At 32.8% G+C, this 14,609-nt stretch overlaps 1 protein-coding gene across 1 annotated transcript in view; it reads right to left on the bottom strand.

Moving 5' to 3' along the window:
- The window catches only part of LOC142318272 (uncharacterized), a 50,430-nt gene that overhangs the window by 27,629 nt on the left and 8,192 nt on the right, over window positions 1-14,609 (bottom strand). Inside the window, exons 3-4 of the mRNA XM_075354838.1 lie at window positions 12,131-12,231; window positions 5,188-5,354 (exon numbers count right to left, since the gene is read on the bottom strand). Coding sequence (XP_075210953.1) covers window positions 5,188-5,354; window positions 12,131-12,199 — 236 coding nt within the window. The 5' untranslated portion in view covers window positions 12,200-12,231. The remainder of the gene's footprint in view (window positions 1-5,187; window positions 5,355-12,130; window positions 12,232-14,609) is intronic.

The following is a 14,609-nucleotide window of genomic DNA, read 5'->3' on the forward strand; positions in this document are numbered from 1 at the left end:
GAAAAATTATTATTCAAAGTTGGCAATACAATAACAGCAGCTGATTAACGATGCGCAATATTATATTTGTGTATAAATCATTTTGTAAGGTACATTAGGTATATCAGGTACTATGAACTGTGCTGTCGTTAGCGAAGGTTTTCTGCGAATTTTAGTTTGAATGTTATCGGTATGCCATTGAAGTAATGCCGTATTTATTTATAACAGAGAAATTCACTGATACAGTATTCATTTTGGGTATGTGTAATGTTAATGATACAGCTGCTGCAGTAGAATATGAAATACATTCTCTCAATCACAGAATTCCAGAATCCCAAAAAAGTTAGTGCAACTTTTCGTAACCTTCAGGAAACAGTATTCATACCATCTACGAACAATCTGTCCAACACAATGCTGTAATTGATGAAATTAGTATTGACACAGTTCAGCACAGTCCACAAGGTCTTTCTCAGTGGATCAGAGTTTCGCATTTGATGATTTGGCGGATACTTAAACAAAACAAGTTATCCTTATCATAAACAACCAGTTCAACCTCTACACCCAGGAGATAGTCCACTTCGCTTTTTCTGTAACTGGTGGAATAGAAATCAGTAACTTTACAAGTATGTTTTGTGTATCGACAAGGAAAATTTCACTTCATTATGCAATGAGCATAGGCAGAGGTAAATCCTCATGAAACGGTGAAAGGCAACTCACAATTGCGTCCTGCTTCACTATCAGCTGTTTGAAACGTTACTATTACCTGGCCGCTTAAAGGTGAGGTCTACTTGAAATGTTCCTCTAGTGCTGACATGCAACGAATACTTGCAGCATGATGACCTCCCCACTTCTCTTGTACCGTTTTCACTCTTCACTTAAATCATCATTTTACTGAGAAATAGATTGGTTGTGGAGATCCACATCCTGGCCACCAACATTGACTGATCTAACACTTTTAGATTTCTACAAAAGGTGATGGATGAAAAATATTGTGTACAAAACATAAATACATTCTTGTGAAGATTAATTGTCCACATTATGGATCCTGTTGAGCATCTTAAGGACAGTCTTAAAGAACTAAAAAGATCAATAAAAGCAGTACAGAAGTGTGCAAAGGAATGTGCTGAAAATGGAGGGTTCATTTTTTAATATTTATTATAAACTGGTGCATATAAACCTCTTTGGCCCAGTTTCTAAATAAAATTTGAATTGTTCTAACTTTTCTTTGTTTTATTCAACTTATCTTACTCCAATTTGTTCAGAATTAAATTCTGTACAAGTTTTGTTTAAAAGTTTTACGAGGTCTGTAAATAAAGTAATAAGGCTGGTTCAGAAAAGCTTTTTATTTACTATTCAATTATACACGGACTCTATCACCTTTGAAATAGTTCCCTTGAGAACCCACACAACGCTTCAAATGGTTTTCCAACACTTCATAGCAGCGTTGGAATTCAGAAACTGAAATACCCTTCAGATGAATACCCTTTTTTATCTTCCAAAATTGTATCCATTGAGGTGTTTTTTTTAAGTTGGGAACAGGAAAAAGTCGCAGAGACTCAAGTCAGGTGAATAAGGTTGTTGAGGAACTACATAAATATTTTTCTTTGCCAAAAACTCATTAACTGAAAATACAGTGTGACAAGGTGCATTGTCATGATGCAGCATCCAGTTGTCTTTGATAGCTGGCCTGACACAGGCAACTCTTTTCGGCCATCTTTCAAGAATTTCTCGGCAAACATATTGATTTACAGTCTGTCCTGTATACAAAAAACTCCTTATGGACAATGCCATTACTATCGAAGAAACAGATTAGCATGGTTTTCTTTTTTATTTGCTCATTTTTGCTTTTTTTGGGACGTGATGAGTTTGAAGTGTGCCACTCCTTGCTCTGGTGTTTTGTTTCTGGGTCGTACTCAAATATCCAACATTCATCACCAATAATAACATTTTTTTAAAAATCAGGATCAGTTTCAATTCGCCCTAGAAGATCGCGGCACACTTCCACCCTGTTGTTTTTCTGTTTAACAGTGAGATTTTTTGGGACCAATTTTGCACAAACTTTTTTCATGTCCAATTCATTTGTCAAAATTTGATGGACGGTGGTATGGTTCAAATTCAATTGTTCTGCAATCATTCTGACAGTTCATCGCCAGTGATACAGTATCAAGTCTCTGATTTGCTACACAGTGTCGTCACTTTTTGACGTCAACGGTCTTCCAGAGCGTGGATCATCCGCAACTGATTCCCGGCCATCTGAAAATGCTTTAAACCACCTAAAAACTTGACTTGTGACAGAGTGTTATCTCCATACGCCCTTTTCAATTTTGAAAAAGTTTCAGTAGCATTCTCACCGAGTTTAAACAAAACTTGATTGCACGTTACTTATCACTCATTTTGTAACGCACAACAAAAACTCGTTTCACGAAAAGTTTGTTTACGTGTCTCACGTGGCAACAATAGACTAAACATATTATAAATACCTAATATAAACCAGCTGTTCATATAACTATATGTTTACTAGTAACTTTACAGTGTCCCCACTTTGGCTGCCAAAAAATTACTAGTCCCATTACTTTATTTACAAACCTCGTATATGTTTATTACCCAAAATAAAATAAATTTGTCTATATTCAACTAGCCTTATTAACAGCTGATATTTTATATTAATAATGCAACAATCTAACTATTTCTGTATTGTTCAGTCTAAATTCAATGCTCATACAGTCAACATGTACACTTTCATTAAATCATATATTCAGCAACAATGGAATAAAATTCATGGAATATTAAAGAATATATATGCATATAAATCGATAAATGTATAGCTCCTAGCTCCTAGAGATAACCTAAAACCGTGAGTGAAATAAGTGTGGTACCATACACAACTCACTTGCGTGTCCCACCGCTCACTTGTCATACATCACTAAAATGGGTAGACGCATCCCGTCAACTACTAAAACATAATAAAATAATTAAATACAATATTGTATTATTAATATATTTAATATTGTATTATTTAATACAATAATTAAATATATCTTGTCAAAGACAGTAATTCGCTGCCATACCTAGGCCGCTGAATGCCAGCAAGTACCTGTCCACCATTAAAGCGCTTGGAGTCTTAATCTGGCTGGCAGCTAGCCATATCTCTCGGTTAGTTTTCTACAGCAGCGTGGTAGGAGTTTTTCCCTTAGGTAAACTACTGATGTCGGTTGAACAAAGCCACCACATCAAGGAACTCCCACACGGTCTATCAATGCGGCTCTCGCCACACTGACTCCCGGCTTGTGGTGGTCAATTTTCCCCTTGACCTCTAAAGTCCCGGGTGGCCTGAGTTCTGGCCCTCACAAGAGCAGGGCAGTCGAACATCATGTGTTCGTTCGACTGGACCTCCCCGTAAATGACAGCTCTCATCAGCTGCCAGGCAGAGCCGAAAAAAAATTGGTTTAAATTTACATGGTTGGAGTGTACTCGGCCTCCCGTTGCCCTTAAAAATGAATGACAGGCATACCATCCGCCCAGATCCTGTATAAATCAACACAAGGACCTACCCTTAGTTGTGGTGTGCCATTCTTGCTTCCGTTGCGAGACTGTAAAGCTTCCTCCACAGGCGGGAGATGGGCACTGTTCGAAATTTAGAACTGGTGCTTTGAGATCACTGTTCCGCTCCAGTACAGGCCCAGCTCGAAACCGCATCCCAAATACCTTGGCCTCCCTGCCTCTTCGCAATTTCCACATGGCCGTTCAAATTTTCACCACTAAATCGATTGGGAGAGCCTTCCCAATACAGTGGTAGCTCGTAGGAGGTTGTTTTAAAAACACCAGTGCATGCAATTAAGGCTCTGCGCTCTGGGCACTCCTGGATTTTTTTGATGGTTTTGTAATATATATATATATATATATATATATGCAGCTGATGATGCAAATCAAATTCACGAAATCGCTTCTGTTATATAATGAAATAAGGTAAGTCAATCTATTTCAATTGTTCTGTACTTAGGGTTGATCTATTAAATATAAATTAATAAATTGATAATGTATAAATTTATTATTATTGGAACCAGCGAATTATCATTAGAATAATGAAACCAGGATAGTTTGTTTGTTATTCAGTGAACACACATTTAACAATTTATTGTAAACATAAAAAACAGGGTTTTTTTATCCCAAATTATTGGTTTTCACCCCAGATTTCTCAAAAACTATTACATATAGAGTCCTGGGGTCTATTTTATTCAATTATTCACGTTAAAAATCATAAAAAATTTTACCCATTAATTGATGTCCTAATAATTTCAGTACAATCTCATTTCACCAGAGTAGCTGAAATCTTTCACTAGCCATAGCTTGCAAACTAAACATTTTAAGACATACGTTTAGATTTTTTTGCATCATTTTTATGAGTAGAATAGGTTATGAAAGTCCAGCAACTTCACAGGAGAACTTTGTGATGCACACAAGGTGTATCACAAAGTTCATATATAAAATTTTATATATATATATAAAATATACATACAATAAGTATTTAACATATATTCAATATAATTACTCTCAATAAAAGCAAAAGAGGTCAGATGCAAATTGTTACTTTCTTTGTGATAAATCTTATTGTTACTATATTAATAACATAGTAAATTATTAAAAATCAAGAATGAGGCAGAAAATGATCTAGTAATCAAAAAATGTCTCTCAGTCAGCGAATTATATTTTATATATTGATGCAGATATTCAGTGATTTAGAGGAACTGCTATGTTTAAATTATTTAAGAAACTGTCTATTTGTATGTTTTATCTTTATAATGTAGTAGACCAGATGGCAAATACATCACTTTTACTTTCATTAGAGAACACATCTTTGTTAAGTGATAATTCTTCATTATAGAATACACATTTATTTAAAAGAAATCAATTCCCCTACAGAATAATGATGTTAACAGATGTCAAATCTTAATCAACAACTACAGATGAAAACAGCAAACTGATTTTTCATATAATAGTTACTGGTGTAATGTGATGAATTCAGTGAAACAGAGACTTTCCCATAGTATATACTGGAAAGACTGATCAAAAAGTTTGACAAAAATTTGAAATAAAAACATTTATAAAGGATTTAGAGAATAACAAGAGTTTACATAAAAATTAACTTGAAATGAGCACAAATATAATAATTATAAATTGTTGATAATTTTATTAAAAAGTAATACTTACTTCGGGTTTTTTAGTAGAAAATATGAATAATCCTTTTGAGATTTTATGTCCTTTCGATTAACATAATTTGATGGAAAAGCTTTATGAGGACATAAATCTCCCATTTTACTCAAAGAAAGTTTTTTATTACCTCCTTTGGAAACTACCTTCTTTTCATTTTCTTTATTCTGCACAAAAGAAAGAAAAGTCTATACTCATACACAAACATATGTGTCACTATTTATGTTAAATATATTTAACATAGTCATTTATATAGTCATTTACTCAAATTTGTACACAAAACCTTTTTTCCATCAATAGTTACTTGGCTGGATTTATGCACTTCCAACTTCTTTCTGATCTCAACTAAACTTTTTATTTTATGATACTTGTTACACACCATATTATTGGTTACTTTCCTTACATATTCTTAATTTTTATCTGTAAAACAGTTATTACCTTGTACCACACAAACACAAGAGTTTGGTCCTGGTTAGGATGGTAAGCTGCTTTTCTTAAAATTAACAATAGTTCTGCAATACCTGAAATGTTTCAGGAAATTGCATTTTGAAATAGAATCGTATGAAGTAAGGATAAATTGTCAGCAGTTGAAACAGTATATAATAAACTTGTTCTGACAGATATTGACATAAAAATAGTGCTGGAAATGCAGTTAAACTTCATGAATGCAAACTGTTGGTACTGTGACCAACAAGCAGTTTTGCACATTATACTGCAAACAAATATATTTAAAATCATTTATTTAATTCCAGAATCAATTTTTGTTACCAACAAATTTCTTTTCTGGATAAAGGCTCTTTCTCTTGTGTCATCTGCATTTAAAATCATCCTTTTGTCACCCACTGCTTATATCACTGATCAACAATGATTTTGTTAGATGATTCAATAACTGATACTTATAGTATTCTTCATGCTGATTTCAAATATGAAATCAGAATTCTTTTTATCAGGCTTAGTTTTTTGTAACTACCATTCTAATTTTCAGGTAGTATCATGTATGAACTCCACAAGCATAGCATTTTGTGAATGTATTTTATTATATTATTTATCAATTAAATAGCTTTTTTTTATTAATTACAGTTCCTTAATTATTGTCACATTGATTTGTTAGACATTAGTCATTATGTTTATTATTTAATTAAGATGAACAAGAATGTGACTCATTCTACCTATTTTCATCTTACTAAATATACAATCCAATCGTTAATTATTTCTGTTGTTATTATATTTACTTATTAAGTGTCATGCAGACTAGAGAAATATTTTTAATTCTAATTCAAGTGTGAGTTCTCGTATGTGTAATATTCAGTTTTTTAGCTGGCTTTCATATATGTTGTTGAGTGAAAGTGTATGTTTATTAAATTAATGTTTATAAAGTGTTTCTTTTTAAACAAGATTAGTTATTGTAATATATTAACAATGCCTTTCAGTTACATTAATCATCCAAAGGTGCGACCATATCGGAGAGGTATCTGTTGAGAGCCAGACTAAGAAATGATTCCTGAAAGAGGGCAGCAGCTCTTTCAGTAGTTGTTAGGGGCGTGAGTCAGGATGACTTAAACGGCCGTATCAACATCACTCAGTCCTCTGAGTACTGCGCAGCTGAAAGCAATGGAAAACTACAGCTACTTTTTTTCCAAGAAAATGTGGCTCTCTGCATTTTCACATAGCAATAATGGAGGCGCCTTCCTTGGTAAAATATTCCGGAGGTAAAATAGTCCCCCGTTCGGATCTCCGGGTGGGGACTACTAAGGAAGGGGTCACCAGAAAATTAAAAAATAACATTCTACGAGTCGGAGCGTGGAATGTTAGAAGCTTGAAAAAGGTTGGTAGGCTAGAAAATTTAAAAAGGGAAATGGGTAGGACAAATGTGGATATAGTAGGAATTAGTGAGGTTCGGTGGGAAGAGGAAGGCGACTTTTGGTCAGGTGATTTTAGAGTAATTAACTCAGCGTCAAATAATGGGCAGGCAGGAGTAGGTTTCGTGATGAACAAGAAGATAGGGAGGAGAGTGGAGTATTTCAAAACGCATAGCGATAGAATCATTGTAATAAGGATAAAATCAAAACCTAAACCGACAACGATTGTTAACGTCTATATGCCTACAAGCGCCCATGATGATGATGAGGTAGAGTGTGTATACGAAGAGATTGATGAAGCAATTAAACACGTAAAAGGAGATGAAAATTTAATAATAGTTGGAGATTGGAATGCAAGCATTGGAAAAGGCAAGGAAGGAAATATAGTGGGTGAATACGGGCTGGGCAAAAGGAATGAAAGAGGGGACCAACTTATAGAATTTTGCACAAAGTATAATTTAGTAATTGCCAACACCCAATTTAAAAATCATAATAGAAGAATATACACTTGGAAAAAGCCAGGCGATACTGGAAGGTATCAGATAGATTATATCATGGTTAAGCAAAGATTTAGAAATCAACTCGTTGACTGCAAAACTTACCCTGGAGCAGACATTGATAGCGACCATAATTTGGTGATAATGAAATGAAGATTGGGGTTTAAAAACCTGAAGAAAAGGTGTCAGATGAATCGGTGGAATTTAGAGAAGCTTGAGGAAGAGGAGGTAAAGAAGATTTTTGAGGAGGACATCGCAAGAGGTCTGTGTAAAAAAGATAAGGTAGAAAATGTAGAAGAAGAATGGGAGAATGTTAAAAAGGAAATTCTTAAATCAGCAGAAGCAAACTTAGGCGGAATAAAGAGAACTGGTAGAAAACCTTGGGTTTCGGACCATATATTGCAGCTGATGGATGAACGTAGAAAATATAAGAATGCTAGTGATGAAGAAAGTAAAAGGAACTATCGGAAATTAAGAAATGCTATAAACAGGAAGTGCAAACTGGTGAAAGAAGAGTGGATTAAAGAAAAGTGTTCAGAAGTGGAAAGAGAAATGAACATTGGTAAAATAGACGGAGCATACAGGAAAGTTAAGGAAAATTTTTGGGTACATAAATTAAAATCTAATAATGTGTTAAACAAAGATGGTACACCAATATATAATACGAAAGGTAAAGTCGATAGATGGGTGGAATATATTGAAGAGTTATACGGAGGAAATGAATTAGAAAATGGTGTTATAGAGAAAGAAGAGGAAGTTGAGGAGGATGAAATGGGAGAAACAATACTGAGATCTGAATTTAAGAGAGCATTAAAAGATTTAAATGGCAGAAAGGCTCCTGGAATAGACGGAATACCTGTAGAATTACTGCGCAGTGCAGGTGAGGAAGCGATTGATAGATTATACAAACTGGTGTGTAATATTTATGAAAATGGGGAATTTCCATCAGACTTCAAAAAAAGTGTTATAGTTATGATACCAAAGAAAGCAGGGGCAGATAAATGTGAAGAATACAGAACAATTAGTTTAACTAGTCATGCATCAAAAATCTTAACTAGAATTTTATACAGAAGAATTGAGAGGAGAGTGGAAGAAGTGTTAGGAGAAGACCAATTTGGTTTCAGGAAAAGTATAGGGACAAGGGAAGCAATTTTAGGCCTCAGATTAATAGTAGAAGGAAGATTAAAGAAAAACAATCCAACATACTTGGCGTTTATAGACCTAGAAAAGGCTTTCGATAACGTAGACTGGAATAAAATGTTCAGCATTTTAAAAAAATTAGGGTTCAAATACAGAGATAGAAGAACAATTGCTAACATGTACAGGAACCAAACAGCAACAATAACAATTGAAGAACATAAGAAAGAAGCCCTAATAAGAAAGGGAGTCCGACAAGGATGTTCCCTATCTCCGTTACTTTTTAATCTTTACATGGAACTAGCAGTTAATGATGTTAAAGAACAATTTCGATTCGGAGTAACAGTACAAGGTGAAAAGATAAAGATGCTACGATTTGCTGATGATATAGTAATTCTAGTCGAGAGTAAAAAGGATTTAAAAGAAACAATGAACGGCATAGATGAAGTCCTATGCAAGAACTATCACATGAAAATAAACAAGAACAAAACAAAAGTAATGAAATGTAGTAGAAATAACAAATATGGACCACTGAATGTGAAAATAGGAGGAGAAAAGATTATGGAGGTAGAAGAATTTTGTTATTTGGGAAGTAGAATTACTAAAGATGGACGAAGCAGGAGCGATATAAAATGCCAAATAGCACAAGCTAAACGAGCCTTCAGTAAGAAATATAATTTGTTTACATCAAAAATTAATTTAAATGTCAGGAAAAGATTTTTGAAAGTGTATGTTTGGAGTGTCGCTTTATATGGAAGTGAAACTTGGACAATCGGAGTATCTGAGAAGAAAAGATTAGAAGCTTTTGAAATGTGGTGCTATAGGAGAATGTTAAAAATCAGATGGGTGGATAAAGTGACAAATGAAGAGGTATTGCGGCAAATAGATGAAGAAAGAAGCATTTGGAAAAATATAGTTAAAAGAAGAGACAGACTTATAGGCCACATACTAAGGCATCCTGGAATAGTCGCTTTAATATTGGAAGGACAGGTAGAAGGGAAAAATTGTGTAGGCAGGCCACGTTTGGAGTATGTAAAACAAATTGTTGGGGATGTAGGATGTAGAGGGTATACTGAAATGAAACGACTAGCACTAGATAGGGAATCTTGGAGAGCTGCATCAAACCAGTCAAATGATTGAAGACAAAAAAAAAAAAAAAAAAATCATCCAAACAATTTCTGCTACATCTGTAGTGAGGTAATGTTGTAGTCTCAGATAACAGATATAATAAAGTTATATAAACTGTTTTTGCGATTTAAATTTAAAATAGGTGATCAGGACTAATGATCAAATCCATCTTAATTTTAGTTTGTACCTAACAAATTTTGTTTTCAATTTTTTTTATTGGCTCCTCATATGTGTTATGCTTCTTGTGTAACATTGCTAACTGGTTGGCTAATTGGATCTCATCACATACAATTTGCAATTCCAATGGTTTGGAGAGAACCGAAGGATCACATCACAGACTGTTATTTTTCTGTAACAAAGATAACTGGAGTAACAGCTATAACTAGACATACTGTTAAATATCCTGATATCTCCTCTGTCATATGGCCAGTGCCACATAGCCAAGAGCTTCCAGTTCCAGTAACACCAGAAACATGAAACTTAGATGAAAATAACGAACAGAAGATGAAATATAACAACAGAAAGATGAAAATAACGAATCTTGTGCTGACTTATCAGGCAATGAAGAAAGAAATCCAAACTTTTTAGAAAATAATATACTGAACCCCATTTAATTAATCAGTCAGAATTAAATGATCTGGTTCGTGATCTAAATTTATCAAAGAATCAAGCAGAAATACTGGCATCAAACTGAAAGAATGGCATCTTTTACAACCAAACACCAAAATATGTGCTTTCTGTGAAAAACAGTCAGAATTTACACATTTCTTCTCTCAATATGAAAACTTAGTATACTGTAATGATGTGGACTCTTTACTGGAGGCTTTGGGATATATGCACCATCCTAATGAATGGTGACTTTTTACTGACTCGTCAAAACTTAGTTTGAAAGCTGTTCTATTTCACATTGGAAATAAATATCAATCAATACCATTAGCATTTGCTGTTCACGTGAGGGTTTCTTATGAAAATATGAAACCTGTATTGAGCAGGATTTCAGTATGAGAAATATTTATGGCATATTTGTGGAGATCTGAATGTAATAGCGCTTTTACTTAGACTGCAACTTGGATACACTAAGTTCTGCTGCTTTTCGCAAGTGGAACAGCAGGGATAGGAAAAACCATTACATAAAAGAGCAGTGGCCAAAGAGAGAGGTACTGACTGTAAGAGAGAAGAATGTTGTTATTCAGACATTAGTAAAACCAGAAATAGTTTATCTTCTGCCACTACAAATTAAGCTAGGCTTATTCAAAAAGTTTGCTAAAGCAATGGATTTTAATAGTGCAGGATTTCAGTTTCTAAAAAAAAATTCCCTAATATAAGCGATGCTAAAATAAAGGAAAATATATTAGTTGGACCACAAATAATAAAACTAATGAGTGATCCAGCATTTGAAGAATGTTTAAATGACTTGGAAGTTGTGGCATGGAAACCATTTCAAAATGTAGTAAACAACTTCCTTGGAAACCATAAGAGGCCAGTAACTACAAAGAACGTGTGAGTGAACTCCTTCAAAACTACAAAAGAGCATAGGTGTAACATGTCACTCAAAATCCATTTCTTACATTCACATTTGGATTTTTTCCTTAAGAATCTTGGCACTTATCAGTAATGAACATGGAGAATGCTTTCACCAAGAGATATCTGCAATGGAAACATGATACCAGGGAAAATGAAACCCAAATATGTTAGCTGACTACTATTGGAATCTAAACAGGAACCTACCTACAGCAAATTACAGCAGAAAATCTAAAATAAATAAATTTTAGGTGAATACAAAATGCACGTAATGTACTGTCATGTTACGTTCACCATACATTTTTTTGTTTCAAAAGAAATTTCAATTACAAAAAAACTGAGCCCGATAGAAAACATATATTAACATATATGAAATCAGTATAAAAATTACTATAAGAATCAGCCTTTCACTCTCATTTAACAAACAAAAAATTTAATTTTGTTGACCAGTGTATTTTACAAATTAAATGTAGGTTTTTTCAACGTTTGTTCATCATCAAGTTTCACATTTATAATAATTACTTATTTTGAAATTAAAATTTCTCTATCAATATGTGCAATCCAATTCAATATTCAGTTTTAGCTAAAAGGATATTTCATTAGTGAATATTTGCACTTTTTCTAATTTCTGATTAGTATTTATATTTTTTATACTCTGATTAGTATTTGAGTTTTGTGCATTTAAGTGCTCCCAAGAGGTGAATGTCAGATTTCATCCAAACCACAAAAACCTGAAAGGCAAGATGTGACAAGTTATGATGAAACTTATGTAATAATAAAAGTTATTATAAGATAACTTACATCATCCTCAACCTTCTCATCTTCACTCTCTGTTTGTGTTATTGGCTGTACAATGGAAGGTTCTGCCATGATTACAACAGATGTATGTGTAAAATGTGTTTCTGGAATATAAAGGACAAGATAACTCAGTAACATACATTAACGAGAAGTTAATTAAAATAAACACAAATATCATAAAATGAAAATAGTAAGTTTATTATATATTATCCCTTCAAGTTCTGAAAATGTGTGCTGTTCCTAACTTATTTGCAGGTCTTTTGAACCTTTAATATTTGTAGTTAACTGCAAATATAAATTACTTTAGTAACATGAATTAACTATATCCATTGCAAAAATCTCACCATTTAAGAAACATGACTTTTTACCATCTACTTAGTTTAAATTTGACACTTAACGAATACCTTTAACATTAATTTATTATAAATATGGAGACTGAGAAAGAAATATTAATCTCAAAACCGTATAAAAATATTCTTCTATAAAAAAATAATCTTAAAAATCTATAAAAATATATACTAAATCATATCTTTGAATATATCTGGTATTATCTTCAAAAATACTATATTTACGAAGGCCTTTAGAAATAAATTTTTTTTTCAAATTATTATATAAGTACACATTATACGTAGATCATTGATGAATGGCTAGAATTGATGTAATTCTATTAAAAAAAAAAAATACAAACCTTCCCAGAATTTACATAAATGGATGAAGGGAAACAGCAGTAAAACCTTGATCAAAGCAGCTTCACAAAGTACACAATGATAAAATGAATAATGAAAAAGTTTACTATAAAGATTATAATTATTATGTAGCTTGCATACCATTCTCTTTTTTACTGACTGGCATTAATACTCTACTAAATTTACAAAAATTATATTGCTTGCTGATACATCTCCACAATTATTAATATTATTGCAAAAAATAATATTTTGAAATCAGTCTTGACATAAGCTCAGGCAAGTGAAAATATACAATTTTAGAAATGTAGAATATCAAATTAGCTCCTCATGAATGGATGTAACCGTCAAAGCAGCAATTTTTCTGGAGAGCTGGTTTATTATCACAAATCTTTTATTATAATAAAAAGATAATTTAAAATGCTCTTTACAATCCTCCATCACATTATAAACAATATGAGTAAGATTACAGATCATACAACCTGTTTGTTCAATCAGTAAACAGATATTAAAATTATGAAATGGATTTATGATGTATGATTCAAGTAAAGGGGTGTAATCCAGCATTAGATCCCTTTACTACATTGCACAATACCTTTTCTACAAATAAATACTAAATTAAGCTTTCGATACTAAATGTCAAAACTAAAATAAAATGCTTTCGATACAAATACTAAAATAATATACCAAAAAGCAAAAAATACAAAGTTGTAATGCACATAATTAAGGAAGTGTGCTAAAACTTAATTTGAAAAAAATTAATAATTGAAATTTACCTTTGCAAAACATTCTTACAAAACCCATAAAAACACCCAATACACAATATTGTTATTCAAGAGAAACTTCAGTTTTAGGTGTCTACTTAAATTTGAAAGAACTGCTTATATTTATCAGGCATTCTCATTCATTTTTCTAAGTTCTTTTTCTTATCAAGCTTTATTAGAATGCTGCCTTTGTAGAATTGAGTTAAGTTACCATAGCTTATATTAACAAGTTAATACCTCCATCTCCATACATCTGTGACAGGCTGTCTAAAACCAACAGATGTAAAACATTGTTTTTTTTTTCTTTCTAGCATGTATAGAGTTGTGGGATCAACTTTAGATATCTGAAACCATAAGTAGTCTGTAATTTGTAAATAAGGTCTCCTCTGAATAGATGATTCAATGATAGAAAGATGAGGTCTTGCTGCATAATGTAGGAGACAATATATGGATTCGATGGGCATGTTCCACAATAACTTCAATCCAGTATTTAGCCTATATACTGTGCTTTTCTTTGTCTGGTACTCAATAAGAGCAAAATCTCGGTCACAGGGCAAGAAGCTATGGCCAATGATAAAAAATATTTCTTCAACAACAGTTCTTGATGTAACAAGAAACTAAAACACTGCAATGGACCTCCAGTTATTGTTCTGTCCTATAAATAATCAGACCAAATAATATGTTTTTTCTTGTCCTAATTTTAGTACTACAAAATTATCAACAATGAACTGTAACAAAAATGATGTTATTTACAATTATAATATTTCATCATTAATCTTATTGCCTGAGTAATATACTGATGCATTCACACCTAAATTATTGTGTGTTACCTAATTATAACATAAATGCTAGCTTCGGTAGAAAATTCTAGAATGTGTAAATGTGGGGCAGAATAGCACTTGCAGCTCAGTACCTAAAACAACAAACAGGATTATGTCTTCCAATTTCTGTGTCCTCTTGGTTAGAGATATTCTAGCTAAACCTTTTCATGATGTATTTCACTTTCTTTCAAAATGTTCTACTTTAACATTTAAC

The sequence above is a fragment of the Lycorma delicatula genome, chromosome 1 (assembly GCF_047948215.1).
Source record: "Lycorma delicatula isolate Av1 chromosome 1, ASM4794821v1, whole genome shotgun sequence".
NCBI classification, from domain to species: domain Eukaryota; kingdom Metazoa; phylum Arthropoda; class Insecta; order Hemiptera; family Fulgoridae; genus Lycorma; species Lycorma delicatula.